Source organism: Manacus vitellinus, unplaced genomic scaffold (assembly GCF_001715985.3).
Source record: "Manacus vitellinus isolate BGI_N305 unplaced genomic scaffold, ASM171598v3 scaffold_59_pilon, whole genome shotgun sequence".
NCBI classification, from domain to species: Eukaryota; Metazoa; Chordata; class Aves; order Passeriformes; family Pipridae; genus Manacus; species Manacus vitellinus.
In genome coordinates, this window is record NW_021940681.1 from 1,643,815 (window position 1) to 1,662,876 (window position 19,062).

Here is a 19,062-nt window from a genome sequence, read left to right on the forward strand (position 1 = left end):
TTGCTCAAATGGGTGATAAAGGGAAGAAAAAAAGCACAGTCTCTGTGCTGTACAAAAGACACTATTACTCATCTTTGCTGAATTTGTGCTTTGCCTCTCACTCCTCACTGTCACAGCTGCTTGCTTGCAGCATGGTGTTGGTGGATGCCAAATGCAGCATGGCACAGCAATAATGAGAAATAAGCTACCAGGGGAAAATTATTCAAAATCACTTTGCAAAGGAGGTGGTGAACATAGAGGATGACTTGGAGGTGGGGGAGGTCCACAGGAAAAGGCTAATTCTTTTTTCCTTCTCAGAGCTGTGAAACATTCAAGTGCCAGAGGCCTGGGAGTGTTGAAGGTACTTTCCCAGTAGTCGTACAGAAATTTCACTCTCCCTTTACTTCCTTTCCCATCAGTTGTGTCCTCCCTCCATCCCTAATTCCCCAGAGCTCTAACCCCAAAACACTTTTTCACAATTCTTTCCACTCTTAAGGAACCGGTCACCCACTCCCACATAGCTGGAACTGCACCCAAGGTAACAGCCCTTTTCCTGCCACCTTTTTGTTCTTCTCCCTTCCACAGAGAAAAATTAGACAGTATCTGTGGTTACTGAAAGGGCTGGTATTTGACTAATCAGATCTCTTGCAAAGACTCCAGGGGAGTCAAACCCTTGAATTGTTTAATAAAGACTAAGAAATAATATTGCCTAATGGCCTCATATAACTTAAAATAAACCCATTAACTGACGACTTACAAAATATCTCCTAATCTGTGTAAGCTGAGACAGTACACAGCTTCCAGAGGATTTAATTTCTTTCTTTCATCTACAGAAAGAATAATTAGGACCAGCCCTGCCCAGAATGATATGCACTAAAGAGACATTTGGTAATTGTCTCCTAATAATATTCCAGGCAACATGCTTCAAACTAATTAGTACAGAGGCTGATGTTGTTGAAAAGGGACACACAAAAGACAGCCATATCATGTGAAAAACCGCAAAGTCATAATTTTGGAACTGATATTGTGGTAAGGGTTTAATATCTACACGGGTAGACATAATGGCCACATACCCTTTGTCTTTCTGAGATCTTCAAGAAAATACAGATGAAACAATCACTCTGCATTGCTTCATGAAAAAAATTATATTCTTATAAAACATAAAATCTCTCTCTCGAATGCATCTACTGCTTTAAACAGTATTTCCATTGGTCTGGATTACATTTATTTGAAACTTTTCAAGACAAAGAATTAACACAAGCTGATCACAGGGTCTGACCTCCTCAGCATTTTTAGAAGAGATCCTCATACTTTCTAGGCACCAGGGATAGACCAAAAACCAATTTGTCTGTCAGCACACTGAAGGAAGGGCTGGGTGCTGTGCTCTTTAAATGCTGTTGGTTCAGTGAGCCAAGAATAGTCATGCAGGTCTTAGTGGGTTGATCTGAAATTGAGTCAAGCTGATGTCTGCTTCTGGGGGGAAGCTGACTTGATCACCAACTCCTAGAGCATCTGTGGAGCCTATGGAAGGCTGGCAGAGCAGAAAAGGTCACATAGCATTCACCTCGGCCTGGCTTAGAATTTGCAAGCAGAAAAAATTATCACAAATACTCAACATGACTATCCTGCTGAATACTTCTTTCCCACTAATAGCTGGTCTTACTGTTTATCCTCAATGTGGAATCAAGTTTATTTTGGAAGCTTATTTTACAGTTCAATGTGGTTTTAGCAATACTATTGCTAGTTACAATTTAGAGATAATATTTTCTATCATTCTGATTAATCCGTTAAATAAATATGCAAATATATCAAGTGCTCTGTATAAAAATACATACACACAACAAACAACCCCTCATATAATAAAATCAAGATTAATAAAAATATGTACTATATTACACATATGAAACGTAGTTTTGAAACTATAATGAAACAATCACACATGAATCACAGGACATAATCTAAAAAGAACCAGCATATATATAATAATGGCAGTGCCTCTGTAAAGACAACTTGAGCATCTCCCTATTTAAAAATATATAAAAAACACAACCAGTGTTGTCTGTGCATTTATAGTTCCTGGACATAAGGTAAACCAGGAAGAAGTTTGTGAGATTCTTCATTCAACATCTGTATAGGGAGATGAATAACATCACAAACTTTTTCTTTTTCTAAAGGAGAAATTTAGGCTCCAAGACAATGAAATATCTCCTTTACATTAAGACCTATATTCATTTAGGACTTAAAGAGAGGAATAATTCTTACTCTGGATCTCCATACTTAGTGAAATGAGTACCTAACACCAGTTTAAACATAGCCTTCAACAGAACATTTTGATTTGTAATGACAAATAGAAAAGCTTGCTTAAAAACATTACAGGGATTAAACAAAAACCAATGCACTGTTCAAAGATGAAATATGCTGACCTACATAAAGTCAGACAACATCCTATGCATATTTTAAAACCTCTGCTTGTCCTGGGACCTTTTGCCCAGGCGTAAATTGCCCTGAGAAGATCTGCCTGCAGATACCAGGGCACTGAGCATCTCAGTGAAACACATGGGAAACTGCTGGAGGACTGCAATTCAGAAATATAATCAACAGTCTTGTGCTTTATGTTCCAGTAAAGATCAGTGCGAGCTAAAGTTAGTATTTAGCCAGCTCAATACTCATCCTCCAGACTGTTTCAGATGGAGAACATAAAATAAAATGCTTTAGCAGAACAGTTTCAAAGACAGATGCTATGGTCAGTGAACAGGAACACTTGCATAACCCTGCTACAGGCCATCCCTATCCAACAGCTGACGCAGACCACAGGTTGCAATTACTTAAATTGTTTTCACTTGCCTTTTCTTGGGGCAGCCCAATTAGAAGTTATCATTCCAAACTGCTTGCTTAAAAATAGCACAGACCACTGGTAGTAAATAAGTTTTTTTCTGACAATTCATATCAATATAATGCACAGCATCATAGCTTAATACAAATACTTTACACAACAGGCACAAAAGGACAAAACACAAGCATATAACAATGCAGCTTAGCTACTCTACTATATTACATGGCTGGGAGAGTTTCCTTTCATTTTCTTTGACCTTTTCTGTAGAATTTGAATTTCTGGTACCGATACGCAAGCAATGTTTCTTTTTAAAAAGCAGATGGAAAAAATGTAGATGAAATAGAATTCTGAGGAAATTAGTGAGATCATAGAAAAAGAACTTTTAAAATATCAGCAAACTGGTGCGACATAATAATAACAAGGGAAACAATTTTACTAGGCTCAGCATCTCCTAAGTAAAATGGAATAAAAAGTAAAATATCTAAAATAGAGACCCATTCTTCAGGAATAAAATACTGTCATCTTCCCTAATGATCTCCAAATGCTTGATTTGTGCATGTATGCTAGAGCTGGGGTCATTTTGTTTCATTCATTATCTTAACTAACAGACTCATTAAAAACATGCACAAACTTGGACCAATGAATGAGGGAGGGAGAAGAGCAAAGAATATCTCAGAAACTCAAGGATAATTGTACAGGTTGCTAGGATGATAAAATATAGAACTTTATTATGTATCAGTTCACGTTTTCATCTCTTTATTACCCCTCCCGAGAAGACTTGCTGTATGCCCATAGTATCACTTAAAAATAGAGATAAATAAATTTTGTCCTTCTGGGTTTCCCTCATTGTGGACCAAGCCACACATAATTACAAAATGTCACTTTCTGTTTATAGTGGCAGATTCTGAATGCACCCTCTGCTCTTCCTGGCTGGAAGGCATTTCTGAAGGATTCTCATGTTTCAGACATTACAGAGCATGCCTTTTGGGTTTAGACTTGATTGTCACTCTTGACATTTTTTCCTCACTTACTCTTGTATCGTGGCAAGTTTAGTACCTTATATGTTTCTAAGATGGAGTGACTGGATACTTCTTAAGCTGCACACAGTGAAGACCTTCCATCTGGGGAATAATGACGTAAACTTGTATGTCTCCTAACATCCAGGACACAGTGAAAGTCCTCTGTATTGGGACTGGGAACTGAAAGCATTATGCAACTCTTGGGGCGTATTTCAGAAAGCACATGTCAATTTTTTAACCCTGGCAACATTGTAAAGTGATTAAAAAGGAATAAGACTTATGTTTATTTTCAAAAGACATCAGTAGCAGAGTGCATCTGTGAATTCCTGTTCAAGTTCCACATGATTTTGATTTCCCCAGCCCTGATCTACTTGGCAACATGGTACCATTACACTCCAGTCTTCATGTCAAGGTCATGATGATTTTGTGTTTCATTAACAGTCAGGAGTTCATCACATGCTTGTGTTCGGTCATTTGACCGTTCTTTATGAACCAAGTGCACCATTTCTTGTGATTTGCTGATGTCTCCATTTAATGCACTTGACTTCCTGTCCTCCACTGCCCCTTTCCCGTTGTTAATCACTAGCTTTTTCTTCTGCCCACATCTAGAAAGAAATAAAAATAAAATACTATTAATAGCGACTAACAGAAATTAGAAAAAAAAATTAAGGTCAATATTTAGGAGAAGGTGATTGGAAAATAAACTTGTGTCTGCCAGTGCAGACTTACACTATGCAAAGTGCAAAGTTTCTCCATATTGCATATTTTAGTTTTGAAAGTATCCAAATGCATAACATTTGTCAGGAGCTCACTTATTCAATTTATATCTATTTTTCCTACATATAGGAATAACATTCATTACTGAATGCCAGAGTTCTTTTTCTAACCTTTGAATATATCCACATTTATGAACTTTGTATATATCCCACTATAAGGACACACCTTTGAAAATGCATGAGTTCTCGAGGGAGTAGAAAATTCAAATCAAGCTCTCACCTCATTATACAAAACAACTCTCTTTTTCTTTGTATTAGCATGTCAAGCCTAGAAGCCAATGAGCAGCAAGGAAATACGGAGCACTACTGCTGCTATCTGCAGCACAGTTCCTTATGATGTTAAGGTAGGAAACAGGTACTGTGCCTTTAAAGTTACACTCACTGCAGTGATGCCCAGTAAACTTTATATATAGCTCTGAATGAAAACGCACACACACACATTCCTTTAGAAAGTCACCAATCCAAAACTGATGCATGCTGGTCACCATGGGCTGCGTATTCTTCAATGCAGTAAGAAAGTACTAGTTACACCTCTCAGGTTTGCTTCAGACTGTTAAGATGATTCTATGGCTACACACTGTTGAACATCCTACATTTCCTCAAACAGCCTTGTGTAAACTGAATATACAAAGCACAGCTCTCCTAAGAGGGACAATGTCTCTGTGAAGTTGTACTTTTAAGTGTTTCTTCTTAAAGGAAGCATATTTTGCCTGAATTTCTAATTTGGCAGTTCGATTATACTATTATGCTTCAAAAATACTATTTTTTTCATGCTTACTTTTTCATTTTCATAGATGAGGGTTATTTTATCTGAAATACCTCAGTTCCCTGTACTAATGTTACACACACCCTTGGGAATGATTTCCTGCTCTGTAGCCATAAAATGCAAGGAGCTGTGGAGCTCCACAGCCTCTTCAAAGAGCAGCTCAGAGTGCTTTGCAACCAACAGACTAGGAAAAAATTTGCTCACTATTTCCTGAACAAAAATCTCCACATACTATATAGTTACTACTCCAATTAAAAAAAGAGTTCAAATTCAACATTCAAGTAGCATTCAATAGTTACTCTGTTAAAGGGCTCAATTTTAACATTCAAGCAGCAAAAAGCTGTTGAAGACAATCGAGAAGTAACCTCAGAACAGCGTCCAGAGAAAAGAAAGCTGTAAGAACTTTAAAGCCTATGCTTTAGCTTAAGGTTTTTTCAAATTTCCTGACTAACTTAGCACAGATCACTGCACCTTTTCATTGCTCAGTTTCTCCATCTGTAAAGTAGAGTAAATAAAGCTATTGAGAGCTCTGATAGCAGTGTTAGAATATATCCTTGTGACTGCCAGCTATGATACTGACTCTTGTTTGGAAGGAACAGATTAATCTGTACACAGACAACACTGTTAATGGTGGAAGATTATACTCAGCTCATCCTGTGGTTGCTACTGTCTATGTGCATCTCATGGTTTCTCTCTCAGTGAACAGGATTTTCCCATTAATAACTAACAGAAAGAGAATAATTTTCTGTGATCTATATACATTTAATTTCCATTTCCAAGACCAAATGGTTTATATAGCTGTTTATACAGCTGTTTATAAGCTACTGATGTCACATGATTCCATGTGAGTGTGGAGGCTGATGTGTGACCTGTGCAGGACATGGTCACCTGGGCTCTCACACCCCAAGTCACAGAGCATTGCAGAGGATGCTCTTTCCTGTATTATATTTTTCTACTCTTTGACCAAGCTTACCTTCTCCGACTGTTAACAGCAATGCACACTGCAAGAATCAATACAAGTGCCACAAGAGCAGCCACTATGATCAGCCATTCTATAGGGAGACATGAGGAAGGGGAGAAAAGCATGTTAACGTATCTCATGTAGTTTTGCAAGAATCTCATGTAGAACTGCAAGAACACAATTGCTTCTACTTTCATTAAACTGTCACTCTTTTCCTGCTTTGGATGGATGTTTGTTCATTTTACAAAATGTTTCTGTGTAAATCAAATGAATTTTGATCACTCAGCTATACACAGGCCAACTCAGATTAAATATCCCATCATTGTTATCACCCGTAAGTACTGCATTTTGGTGGGCATAGGTGGAGAGGAGTTGTATCACTGACTCACTCCAAGAGCAAAAGAAAAGGCTTAGCATGACACACCTACAAGAAGTAGGACAACATCTAGTATATTTTTAGTAAAGGAGGTTTCAAGACCTTCCCAGTAGCCTCTTCTCTGCTACCATTATAGCCCTACTACCATTACAGATGGAGGTCCTCTACAAAGAGCTAACTCCTTGATTTTGTTTGTTTGAAACAGGTCTCCCTTGTTTAACAAAACTCTTACACTTTATTTGAAACAAGTTACTACTTCTAATTAGTTAATTATTATTAATCTGTGGTGAAAAACTGATAAGCATTCTTTTTGTAGCGTGGTCTTCTTATATCTCCCCTCAGTTTTCTCTGAAAATGATGGGTTCTTCAGAAGGTGCTTCAAAGGTTACCTTTCCAAAATTTTCTGTATGCTCTTCTCCATTTTTTTGCCTATGTGAGTGAGCAATGCCTTGAACTGAACACAGAGCTTCAGCTCTGGACTTGCTAGGTCTAAGTAGAATGAGATAATTACTTTCTTTGTTTTAAAAATTACTTTATTGCTAATATGTCCCAGAATATATTTGCATTCTTTTGCAACTGTATCATGGTGTTGGCTTCTTTTTATTTTCTTTTATTCTGCAAACTCTATTCTGCAACACCTGGCTCAGCCATCATTTTTACTGAACATTCTCATGGATACAATACTGTGAATAGATCTTTAATGATATTTGCCTGATTTCTTATCAATTCATAAAAATATTTGGATCTTAATCCCATTCTCCAAATGCATGGTTTCTCTCATCCCAATATTGCTGGAAAATTTTATGAGTTATAATACGTTCCATTTTTTAGACTACTAGTGAAGTGCTGAATATTATTTGATTCATAACAAAGCCTGAACAATTGTACTTGACCTCATTTTCATCTCTTACTTTAGTTCATACGAGTGCAATTCTGTACTTATATTTTTAAAACATGACTTCACAAACTTACCTGGTACACGGGCCGACCTTGGCTGTGAATCTATTTTTGTTGTGGCGGTCTCTCCAGGGAAAGTAGTGGATTCATAATGTCCCTTGCGTGGTCCTTCGTTACCATATATACTAGAGGTAGAGCCTAAAGACAAGAAAAAAACTATCCATTAGGCCAAATATGCTTAGCAAGTATTTAACAGCAAGGTACAAAGACTATGACTTTCACAATTAAAAAAACATATTCTGGGAAGTTCATGCTGAAGCAACTTATAGTACTGAAGTATTTATACTGAAAACTATTACATGTAAGTATCATACTCATCTGAATTATGGCTAGCTTTAGTATTTTGAAAAATAAAACTAATGGCTTTCCCCTCTTGTCTTCCTTATATGTTTCTTTTTTTCGGGTGAATCAAAATGTGCTTATGATTGCCTAGAAATTTTCTGAATAAAATGTAAAGACATAGGTGTTGGTAACTTTTTAAAGAGGCTTTTGTCATACAGGTCAAACGTCTTGTCTGTTCCATGGGGAAAACAGAATGAGAAAAGGAGAGAGAAAGAGAATTTTAGTTTTTTATTTAAACCTAAAAGGTTTAAATGGAGAAATTTTGAAACTATTAATTCTATTCCAACACAGGATAAAACTGAATGTTAAAACTCTAATACTCACATTAAATAGAATGACAGCTCTCTGAATGGTTGTAAATTATCAGCAGAATATAGATACAGTCATTTCATTTGGGACTACTACTTCCTTATCACTACAAAAAATATATTACAGATTTCCACTTCTCTGAATTCTTCTAGTCTTACAGAGTAAATTAAGCACTGACTCTATTCAGCTGTAAAGTTCTTTTTCTTTAACACACATTGGAACTAATTTCTATCCAGCATTTCTGATCTCCTTTCCTAGTAACAGCTGGCAAATACAAAACCAAGAAGAATGTTTTTCCCCTCTTGCTTTGCCAGCAAGCAGCTCATGAATCTTCCAGATGTTTTCATTATTTTTATTAACAAGAAACTTATTGACTGGTGTGTTGTTTGGTGATATCTCACAACAAAGGACAGAGCAATAATTCAGCAGCTAAGGGTCCCAATCTAGTGTCAAAGAAAGCTGACATAGACGAATATACTGACTTGTCTACCCCACATCTCAGCAGACTCTTTAAGGTGCTTTATATCATCCTTAAAAATGCCAGAGCTTTTCCTTCACAAAGCCCCTTAGAAAGGCAGCATTATTAAAATATGTGTGCTTAGAGAATGTGCTACATTTGCTTTTCCCCTGACCACTGAGAAGAAGAAACAGGATTCAGTTGTGTCCTCTGCTGTTCTGGCTCTGGGAAGGTGCTTGCAAGTGGCAGGGAGGGATCCTCAAAAGCTCTCTGCATTTCAGTTTGGTAACACACTAGGGTTTTTTTCTTTATGGACACTTATTTTTGGGGTTCCTTCGGGGCACTGATTTGTTATTCTGCGGACACTTGGACACTTAGTGTGATGTCAGACCACAGCTTAAACACTGTTGTAGAAAAAAAAACAAGAGAAACAAAGTAGTATAGTATATCAAACCATCCATCTGTTCAGAGAAAGTCTTTAACTGTAGCCTGCCAATACATTCATGAATCTTTTCCATTCCATTACACTAATATGAGGCAACATTACAAATGAATGAACCATTCAGTAAATAATTTTTTTTTATGAAAATGGTAGTGTCCTAGTAATTCCCTTGTGTTGTGTTTTTAAAAAGCACCAAGAGAAAGTAAACGAAAAAAGGCAGAGTTTTAGGAAAACGGCCTTTTGCCAGGGCACTGACAATGCAAAGATTTGATGCGGATATTCACATTGAAAATTATCTTCAAACCAGTTCTGTGTGCTCAAAACAAAAAGTTAGCAAAAATCTTTTCATAATGTGTAATGTCTGCACATAAAATTAAGGAGGCAGCTTGGATTAACTGAGTGAACAGGGCCAGTGAAAGTCAAGAAATGACCTTATAACATTCTATCAAAAATATATTTTGCATTTATACTGCTATACCTATGTCAAAATACTATAACCAGGCAATTTTGTCAGAGTTGAATTTACTGGGTTTATATAAAATTTTTGGGAAAAAAAAAGTAGGCCAAGTTCCATCTCACAATGTATTAATTAATTATTAATAACAGAATTATCTTTAAAGCATTTGCTGTATAATGCTCTAAAAACATAGGTACCTAACCTTCCTTATGTGCAAAGAATGTCCACAGAGCATTGGCCAAATTCTACCCTGGAATGGTTCCACTAACTTCCAAGAAAGTGCATGAAAACAGTTTTTGGATTAGCGGCTTTTGGAAAAGAAAAACTAAAAATCCCTTACGGTTAGGATGATTATTTGTATGGAAACTACATTTGGAAATAAGGAAAAGTCCCTTAAGTTTGCAAAGAATTAGCATGTGACCACAGATAAAAAAATACCAAGGGATACATGTAGTATAATAAGCAAACACTGTTATTGTTAATTGCACTAACTTTATCAGAAGAATAACCCTTTAATAAAAAAAAAGTTGTTCTCAGATGAAATGTCAGTTACAGTCCAGTAACAGTAAAGAAAGGCAAAATGTTATCACAAATGTATTGGCATGAGGAGAAAGTTTAGACTTCTTCACGTCAATAACTGTGTTACCACATACTGATAACACAAGGTTATTTGCAAACAACTATTTACAACCTTTTAGCAAATACCCTTCATGACATCTTATCAGCAGGCTATAAACAATAGCAAACCCACAAAAGGAAATCATACTATGACAACAATTTACAGTTACAGTTAGTACACATGGGCTTGGACAATAGTCATTGTCCACAATAATAACTTACTGACGGATAAATTAAAATGTTCATAATTCATTGTTCTTACGAGTAGTAAGAGGGGTCTGCAAGCGGTTAAGATGGTCTTCAGCATCTGGAAAAATTGCAGGTATCCAACCGACATGGGAACCATCTGTGGTGTTTGCTGGTTCACTTTCCCTTCCAGGTGGAGTGCCAGGTGCCAGTGGCTCCTTGGTTGCTTTCTCTTCATTAACATCCTCCACAGATTCTGTGACTGGCATGATGGTGCCATGATCAGCTTTAAAACGGAGCACTCACACAAAACCACCACCCATATTGTTTTCACATTGTATTTCCATATTGCACCACAGCAAGCCAGAAAGCACGTCCACCTTCGTCATTCAAAGCACAGAAGGAGGGAAGAAGACATGAAGGTCTCTCCTTCTTCTTCCACCCTGTCACTGGCTTCTGAGAGACCACGAAGCATCACATCTCTGCTCACCATGTTGGAGCAAGACATTGGCTACATGTACAGATCCCAGTGACAGATGGAGAGGGGAGACCTTGAGGAGAAGCGACCACAGCAGCAACAACCTGACCATGTAACTCAGAAGTGAGAGGCCATACTGCAGCCAGACCTGTGTCAGTCTTTCCTGGCAATCCAAGGTGAGGAGAAGTAAGAAATTGATGGCAGAATATATGGGATGTAATTCTTCTATGATTGCACTGCACTCACCACTGGAACACCTCTCCCCTATGATGGTGCTGCTGCTGAGTCACAGGAGCAAGTCATCTGATTAACCTACCAGAGCACCTCCACCACACCAATCATGGTGCCAAAGCATATCAAGCCTGATCCCACTGATGCACAAGAAAGGAAGATGAGGCTGGGGATTCAGAATCACCAAAGTGCATATCTGACAGAATAGTTAGCAGGTCACCCAAAAACATGCTTCAGCAAAGGACAGAAATCACCAAGTGTACCAGTAAAGAGTCCCTTACGCCTTGTCTACAGATCCTATCACAGATTTTTGCATTGCAAGTCCACACTAAGAATGTAGATCCCCAGGATGAGAAAGATAGGAAGAGAAAGGAATAAACTTCAGAAGAAATAATGCCTCATTTCACACAAGCATGAGAAATGAGTATGATCCATTATTCTTACTGGTACCTATCAGATGAGAGTCATTACCAGCTTTGATTATACTGGCTGTGGTCTTGTGGAGGACTTCATCCCTGGGGGCATCTGTGGGATTTGTGATGCCTTCAGAGCCATGTCTTGATTCATTATCTGAAGGCAGAGGTGGTTGAGTTGGGTCTTTGTGGTGGGCATCATCAGGAGAGGCAACAGCTGTTACCATGATGTGAGTTGCCCACGCTTCCTGAGTAGTATCTTCTGGTACCAGAACATCAGTGGAGGCTGTGACTGTTGTGATGATGGCTAAGTTAACTTCAAAGACATTTTAAAAACCCTACCTTACAAATTTTTCCCTCTTTATTTAATTCAGCAATCTCTAGTCTTTTATTTATTAGCCTATGTAGAATATGTAGTGAGAAGAAAAAAAAACAAACCCCACAAGCAAAGAATATCTTCTGTATATGTCACGCTTTTTGGGTTGTCTGTTCCTTCACTAACACCCTAATAATAAAGTTTAATACCAATTTAAAATTACACTACTGAAAGTTATCATCACTAAGCAAAATCAGAAACCGAAATATGCATTTACAAACAATGCAACCTGAAGTGTCAGTTTTGAAAATACCTCACAAACACTACTTGGAAGGGCAAAAATAGTAATGTTATTTTCATAATAAAATTAGTATAAGAATTCCTGTTGTTATACAGGAATTACATTAGAATGGCTAAATTTAAAACATTTGAATAAATTGCTAAATCATACTTGCTTTTTCATATTTGCAACTGATCTGTCAAATCACATAAGCTTAATAAACAATGAACTGTGAAGCTTTACCAAATCTCCTTCATATTTAGAAAACAGGAGTAGGGGGTAGAGAATACAACTATACTTTAATCCACAAACTATATTTTAATTCACACAATCTTTAGCTTTCATAGGTCTTTGGCAAATCCTAAATGTTGTGGATTAAATAATTCTGATGAAAATGGACTTTGAAGAAGGGAAAGCATAAATGCTAATTTTTCCATAGAATTTCTTTTTTAGAAAATGTAAGAGACATGCAAAAACTTCCAAAGCACTATGATGTCATAAAAATAAGTAACATTATATTATATTATATGAAAAAGCAGTATTTTGAACTCGGGTAATTTTAATTGAGTAACATGCAGATCTTCGGACATTAAGTAGAACCTTGAAGAACTACATGAACAAACTCCAGTAAATTATTTCAAATTTCACAGTATTAAGAGAATATGTGGAAATATCAAGATCAGGAAAAGTCAGACATGAAAAGACATATTTAAATTTATGATTTATTTACACTACTGGCCACTTCCACAAAGCAACTGCTTTCTCAGTATTACCATCTACTAAAAATAAACCTGAGAAAAGTCAGGGGACATAAGACGGAGAGCATTCAGGGAAAAAAATATCCTTAAATAGGGAGCAAATCTTGTTGGGATATTCACATGCAACAAAATGATAAAAACATTTGCACTGCAAGTTCACAACAAGAATGTAGATCTCCAAGATGAGAAAGATAGGGAAAGGATACAAGTTTCAGAAGAAATAATGCCTCATTTCACACAAGCATGAGAAATGAGTATGATCCATTATTCTTACTGGTACCTATCAGATGAGAGTCATTACCAGCTTTGATTATACTGGCTGTGGTCTTGTGGAGGACTTCATCCCTTGGGGTATCTGTGGGATTTGTGATGCCTTCAGTGCCCTGTCCTGGTTCATTAGCTGAATGCAGAGGTGGTTGAGTTGGGTCTTTGTGGTGGGCACCATCAGGAGAGGCAACAGCTGTTATGATGGTTTAATAACAGATGATTTAAATATAGATTATTTAATCAGCTGTGAATTCCATCTGTGTGCTGCTGTGGCCTTCCCATTCCCATCTCATTCAAGTCTCCTTAAACCACTGTTACCCTTTTCTCAACACAAAAAGATAAGAGAAAGGAGACCTGTCCCGCACAGGTCTACCACTGCTCTCTCAAGGTTTTGATGAGACATTTTCATTTGCTCATCCACTTTTTTACTTAATAAAAAATATTCCCAAGGACAGTGGACACAGGGACATAGAGACAGCAGTCACAAGGATTCCCTGACCTGTGTCCCAGGCTGTCTACACAGCCGCAACTTCTGGGACACTGCCATGTGCTGTTACGGCATATTTTACATTGCAGGTATCCATACTGACAGTAAAGAACCCTTTCTACAGTCACTGTAGAAAGTTACTCAAGACACTGTGAGTGGTGACAAGTTATAATTCATTGTTCTTACGAGTAGTAAGAGGGGTCTGCAAGCGGTTAAGGTGGTCTTCAGTGTCTGGAAAAATTGCAGGTATCCAACCGACATGGGAACCATCTGTGGTGTTTGCTGGTTCACTTTCCCTTCCAGGTGGAGTGCCAGGTGCCAGTGGCTCCTTGGTTGCTTTCTCTTCATTAACATCCTCCACAGATTCTGTGACTGGCATGATGGTGCCATGATCAGCTTTAAAGCGGAGCACTCACACAAAACCACCACCCATATTGTTTTCACATTGTATTTCCATATTGCACCACAGCAAGCCAGAAAGCACATCCACCTTCCTCATTCAAAGCACAGAAGGAGGGAAGAAGACATGAAGGCCTCTCCTTCTTCTTCCACCCTGTCACTGGCTTCTGAGAGACCACAAAGCATCACATCTCTGCTCACCACGCTGGAGCAAGACTTTGGCTACATGTACAGATCCCAGTGACAGTCTTCAGAAGAAGAGACTGTATCATGTTTTTAGCACATTATTTTAATGTTATGAATAGTATGTTATATGAGATTGCATCATGATTTCGTGTCATGCCAGTTTTGTAAATTTTTTTCTCCCATCATTCTGTGAATCAGAGGGACAAATATTTTGATAAAATCTGTGAAAAGAACACTGTTTCCCCAGATGAATATTCACAAATAAATGCATTAACCTGTTGATATACAAATACACATAAGTATGAATTCAACTTTAAGATAAAGATAGTTTGGCAACACAAAGTAACATAACTTATGTAATGATCTGGATGCAATTTCACAGCCATGCTTCATCAAGGAATGGAAAGTACTGAAAGTGGTGTTGGCAAGAAAAGAACAAATGTTTTATACAGAGCTAAAATAGAAAACTTTTGTCTCACCACCATCCAGATGGAGCACAGAGAAAACTAGTCATTCTACAACTTATATTGTTATTTTAAGAGATTAGTAATTACCCATGTCTACAAGTTTATGCAGCATCTTTCCAGGACAGGCCACCTGAGAGACAGAAGTGATGCAGTACACATAACTGACATTATTAGTAGTACCTGTAGTGGAAGAGTCTTTCTCATGATTATTCCCTCTGGAAGGAATAGTTCTATCCGTTATAGCAGGCCATGTTGCATATTCCTCTCCGTTGTCCCAGCCTGGATATATCCATGGGTCTTGCATGGAGTCATTCTGTTTGGCCCCATGGGTGGAGACCATAGCTGTTATGATGATGATGATGAAGTAATTATGAACTCAGTATATAAAGATCCATTTCTCATATTATTCTCCTCTTCGGTTCTTGTCTCTATGACAGGCCTTGCTCACATGTCTACTACATTTAATGGCAAAGAGGAGTAAAGTAGATTTGCTTCTCATCCTGGTTTATGTTTAGAAAAGCTGCCTACTCTCATCAGTAGGACCAACTCCTTCCTCAAACCAAACATATGCTTTTCAGAATCAAGGTATCTTATTGTTTTTCAAAAGTATTTCCCTGAATCTTGCTGTTGACATTGTTTTGGTTGAATATCAAACCAATATCCACTGACTCAGAACTAAGAACCTCAAAGGCAGAAACAAATGCAAGGATATGACCCATCAGTAAGATTTTAATCACAGAATTTCAGTGCATTGACTGGATCCAATTTCCCCCCCCTCGAAATTTCACTGTTTTATTAGTTGCAGCATCTCCAGGAAAACAGACGAGGAAGTATGACAGAGGGGAATGCTAGCACATGCTACACACCCTAGATAAGACAGCATTCAACTGGAGAATATTTGATATCACAGTTATTTAGAAAAAACTTATCCATATCAATCAATCTGTAGTTTTTATTAGATAGTCATAGCAAAAGAGTACCTGAATCTTATAGGAAGCATAACCCTCCTTAGCCCCTTCAATACAATAAGAAATTTGCCACACTGTGTTACAATTTCAATTGCAACTAGGCTATTACATATTGCTATAGCAGTGTAGTATAATGTAAAATAGTGTAGTATAGTGCAGTGTAGTCTGGTAAAGTATGGCACAGTACGGTGTTTACACATTTATCTCTATCTCATATTGCATTGTACTGCATCACCAGATTTTTTAAGGACGGTGATGACATATCTGGGATTGATATCTTACAGCAATGTGGACTTAGGCACTACTGAAACAGTGAGCTACACAAAACTTTTGCTAATAAGATTAAATTTAGTTGAATGAATAGAAACAGCATCTAAGTTATGTTTGTGATATACTTCTCTTCAGAGACCTGTATTTAATAATTTGCAAGAGTAGATTGCTGGCAGCACATCTGTCATTAACTAGTAAGCTTGGTACACTCACAGGAACAGAAACTAATATATGCCAATTTTCAGTTACTAGCTTTAAGGTATAATTTGGTCTTTTATGTTTCAATTGATGCAACGAATGGAAGAGAGAAGCCTCTTTCTTATTCTACACTGTGCTTTGTTTTCTTCCCTTCATCACCAGTATCACACTGTCATAGTTCAAAAGTAAGGTGAGTAGACATTTTAGATAATTTTTTTTAGATATAATTGCCATATTAACAAAAACTGAAAAAAGAAATCCTGGGTCTGATAATGACTTGCAACAGGGGAGTGAACACAGGTCCCAGTGAATGAAATATACAACAGACATTATTAAACCTTCTCTGTTTCCTACAGATAAAACCCTGGTAGACAGCTTGTTAAAAGCTTGTGACTGCATGAGACACAACACAAAATGTAGGAGGCAGTTACGGAAGGTTACAATACTAAAGGTCTTGACCTGCAAATCAAATAGAAGAGAAAAAAACACCCAGGGACAGGTCTGAAAAATAATTAAAAATTAAAATTATTTTTGAATAATTAAAAATAATATAACATCAGAATTGCTCAGGGGTATTCACAGAATCTGTCCTATGGCCTCAGAATGCAAAAATATTAGTAAAAAAAATCCTAAAAGTAAACCTTCAGAAAGACTCGATAATTTACTAAAATGTGACCTGTAATATTACCTGTATGAGAAGATTCCTTTTCAAAATAATTTTCACCTGCAACAGTAAATTCATGTGGTTCAATACTCTCCGTGGTATTTGCAGGATTTTGTTCTTGACTGATCCCTCCAGAATGAATGGTGTATGATAGTGGATGTTGGGTTGGTCCTTGATTTTCATTTTCACTTGTAACTAGTGTTGATAAGATGATGATTGAATCAGTAATGATCAAAATACCCATCATCAGTCATATTCTCATATCATGGTTTAATAACAAAGACGCCTGGTTTTTGTGTTTTGGCTTTTTCTTGTTGTTGCATTTGATGTGAAATGAAAGATGAAAGAAAAAGTGGTCCTTTGGAAACCTTATGACACAAAACCATCACCAGGATCAGAAGAAGATTTAAGTGGGCTAGAAAGGATCCCAATGACCAATGGAAGAGAAAAGATATTGGAGAAGCAGCAGAAGAGCACATAGAAACAACAGCTTACACCTCTATTTCATATTCATTAGTACTAACTTAACTGTTGAGTCTGTTTATTCTGCATTTTTACAGTGAAAAAGTGGATGAACTTTCTCTTTTGAGTTAATATCTCAATTACACAATTACAAAGCCAGCCCCAAGGAAATTGTAATTTCTTCTGAGACTGGAAAGATGAAATAAGTAGGTTCATATATTCGAAGTTGATAAGCATACTTATTTTGAACTCAATAATAATTAAAGCTCTTACTCTTTAATTTACTCTTGCTTACACAGCACAAGATGCAGTCAGAAAGAAGCTGAAGTACCACCACCACAAGAGGTTTTCTATTGAGTATCAACAGGTTTGGAAAAGATACATCAGAAAAACCTAAGATGAGCACTAGAACTCAGGTAGAAATATATTTGCCTTAGGTATCAAAAATTTCCATGAGTGATATACTAAAAGTAAAGCAAAGGTCATTAATCAGAGCATGCAAATAATGAGTTGGACTTGTTATATATGCTAAGAAACCAGCTAGAGAAACCTATGCTACTTCCCAAAATGGGAAAAACTGGAGAAATATTTATTTTCACATTCAGGCAATGAAATAGTCATATAGAGAGCACTCATGAAAATGTAATCCATTCTTTTTAAATTAAACCTAATACATCTGTATCATCTTATAAAAAAAAGAGTTAATATTAACTAATGTATGAATACAACTGATCTAAAAATACGCCACAAATAAAAGAAAGTTACCACAAAAATTTTTTCTGGGTGATTACAGATCTTGTTCTAATGACAATTGTATAAACCTTCGCTGTTCAAAACAAGCTCAGGACCAGAAAGGCACAGCAAAAATAGCTTGAGAATGAGCTCTGTAAGCCTTTGCCTACAGAAGCTTCTAGCCTTGAATGCTTTGGTATCTCAGTAGGCTACTGGCACTAGCACTGGTAGCAAAATGTTCACATTCTTCTGGAGGATGATTTTTGTAGGAAAATTTCATGATTTTGAAACACTAGCTCCCTGTTTTGTCTTTTGTCTTCAGATTTTCAAATTGAAAATTTTGAAATGGAAAAAGGGATTTTTTTTTCCTCACCGAGGTTGGTCACCAAAAGTTACAGTCTACTCAGTTCTATTTTGCTACTGGTAGTGCAAATATAAAAATACCAGAAATGTGAGGAAAAGTGGCAATTAACTAACTTTAGATGCAAAAGATAGACTTGGAACAACAGATAGATGCCACCTATGAGGGCTCTAGTACAAATAATGTAAAGGCATTACACTGAACTAAGGCTAATGGTATGGGAATTATGAACAGCTGCACCATGAGTGTTACATTTACGTCACAAATCTGAATATTATCTGAAATGCTTGATTCCTTTACCCCTGCTAGGAGAGCTAGGATACTGCTCCTCTTCATCTGTGAAGGTGGGATTCCAATGATCTTGTGTGGAGATTTCCAGAAGCGTTTCGTGTTGTGAGTCCACAGCTGTTGGGACAATGGAGGATTGAGCGCTGACTATACTCTAAGTCTACCACTGTTCATGTGTGCCATAAAGGTGATGGAAAATGGAAATTCATGTATATCCTAACTACAGCCTCTCTACTCTTTTTATCAAATCCCTTAACATCAAACCAGTTCTTTTTTTCTTTGCGTTGGATAGACGAAAATTTTCCCAAGAAGAATGGGGAAAACAAGCAATAGAAGAATAATGTATAGCAGAAGTAATG

The 19,062-nt window shown here is 37.1% G+C and overlaps 1 protein-coding gene and 1 long non-coding RNA gene across 5 annotated transcripts in view; one reads left to right on the forward strand and one right to left on the reverse strand.

Annotated features, from left to right (window-relative positions):
• Positions 1–1,137: 1,137 nt before the first annotated feature.
• The window catches only part of CD44 (CD44 molecule (Indian blood group)), a 50,436-nt gene continuing 32,511 nt past the window's right edge, over positions 1,138–19,062 (reverse strand). The window contains exons 7-15 of one of the 3 annotated variants that reach the window (XM_018082085.2): positions 18,716–18,820; positions 16,885–17,055; positions 14,941–15,102; positions 13,271–13,414; positions 11,659–11,907; positions 10,555–10,740; positions 7,683–7,805; positions 6,347–6,425; positions 1,138–4,436 (exon numbers count right to left, since the gene is read on the reverse strand). In XM_018082085.2, the coding sequence (XP_017937574.2) occupies positions 4,220–4,436; positions 6,347–6,425; positions 7,683–7,805; positions 10,555–10,740; positions 11,659–11,907; positions 13,271–13,414; positions 14,941–15,102; positions 16,885–17,055; positions 18,716–18,820 (1,436 nt within the window). In that variant the 3' untranslated portion in view covers positions 1,138–4,219. The remainder of the gene's footprint in view (positions 4,437–6,346; positions 6,426–7,682; positions 7,806–10,554; positions 10,741–11,658; positions 11,908–13,270; positions 13,415–14,940; positions 15,103–16,884; positions 17,056–18,715; positions 18,821–19,062) is intronic. The other 2 variants (XM_025896063.1, XM_025896064.1) reach the window with 2 other exon arrangements.
• LOC108641272 lies at positions 15,190–17,727 on the forward strand. 2 transcript variants are annotated; one of them, XR_001921886.2, is made up of 3 exons: positions 15,190–15,345; positions 16,359–16,386; positions 17,622–17,727. It is a non-coding gene; the product is annotated as an uncharacterized LOC108641272 (long non-coding RNA). The 2 variants fall into 2 exon arrangements; XR_001921885.2 differs by lacking the exon at positions 17,622–17,727 and adding an exon at positions 17,421–17,489.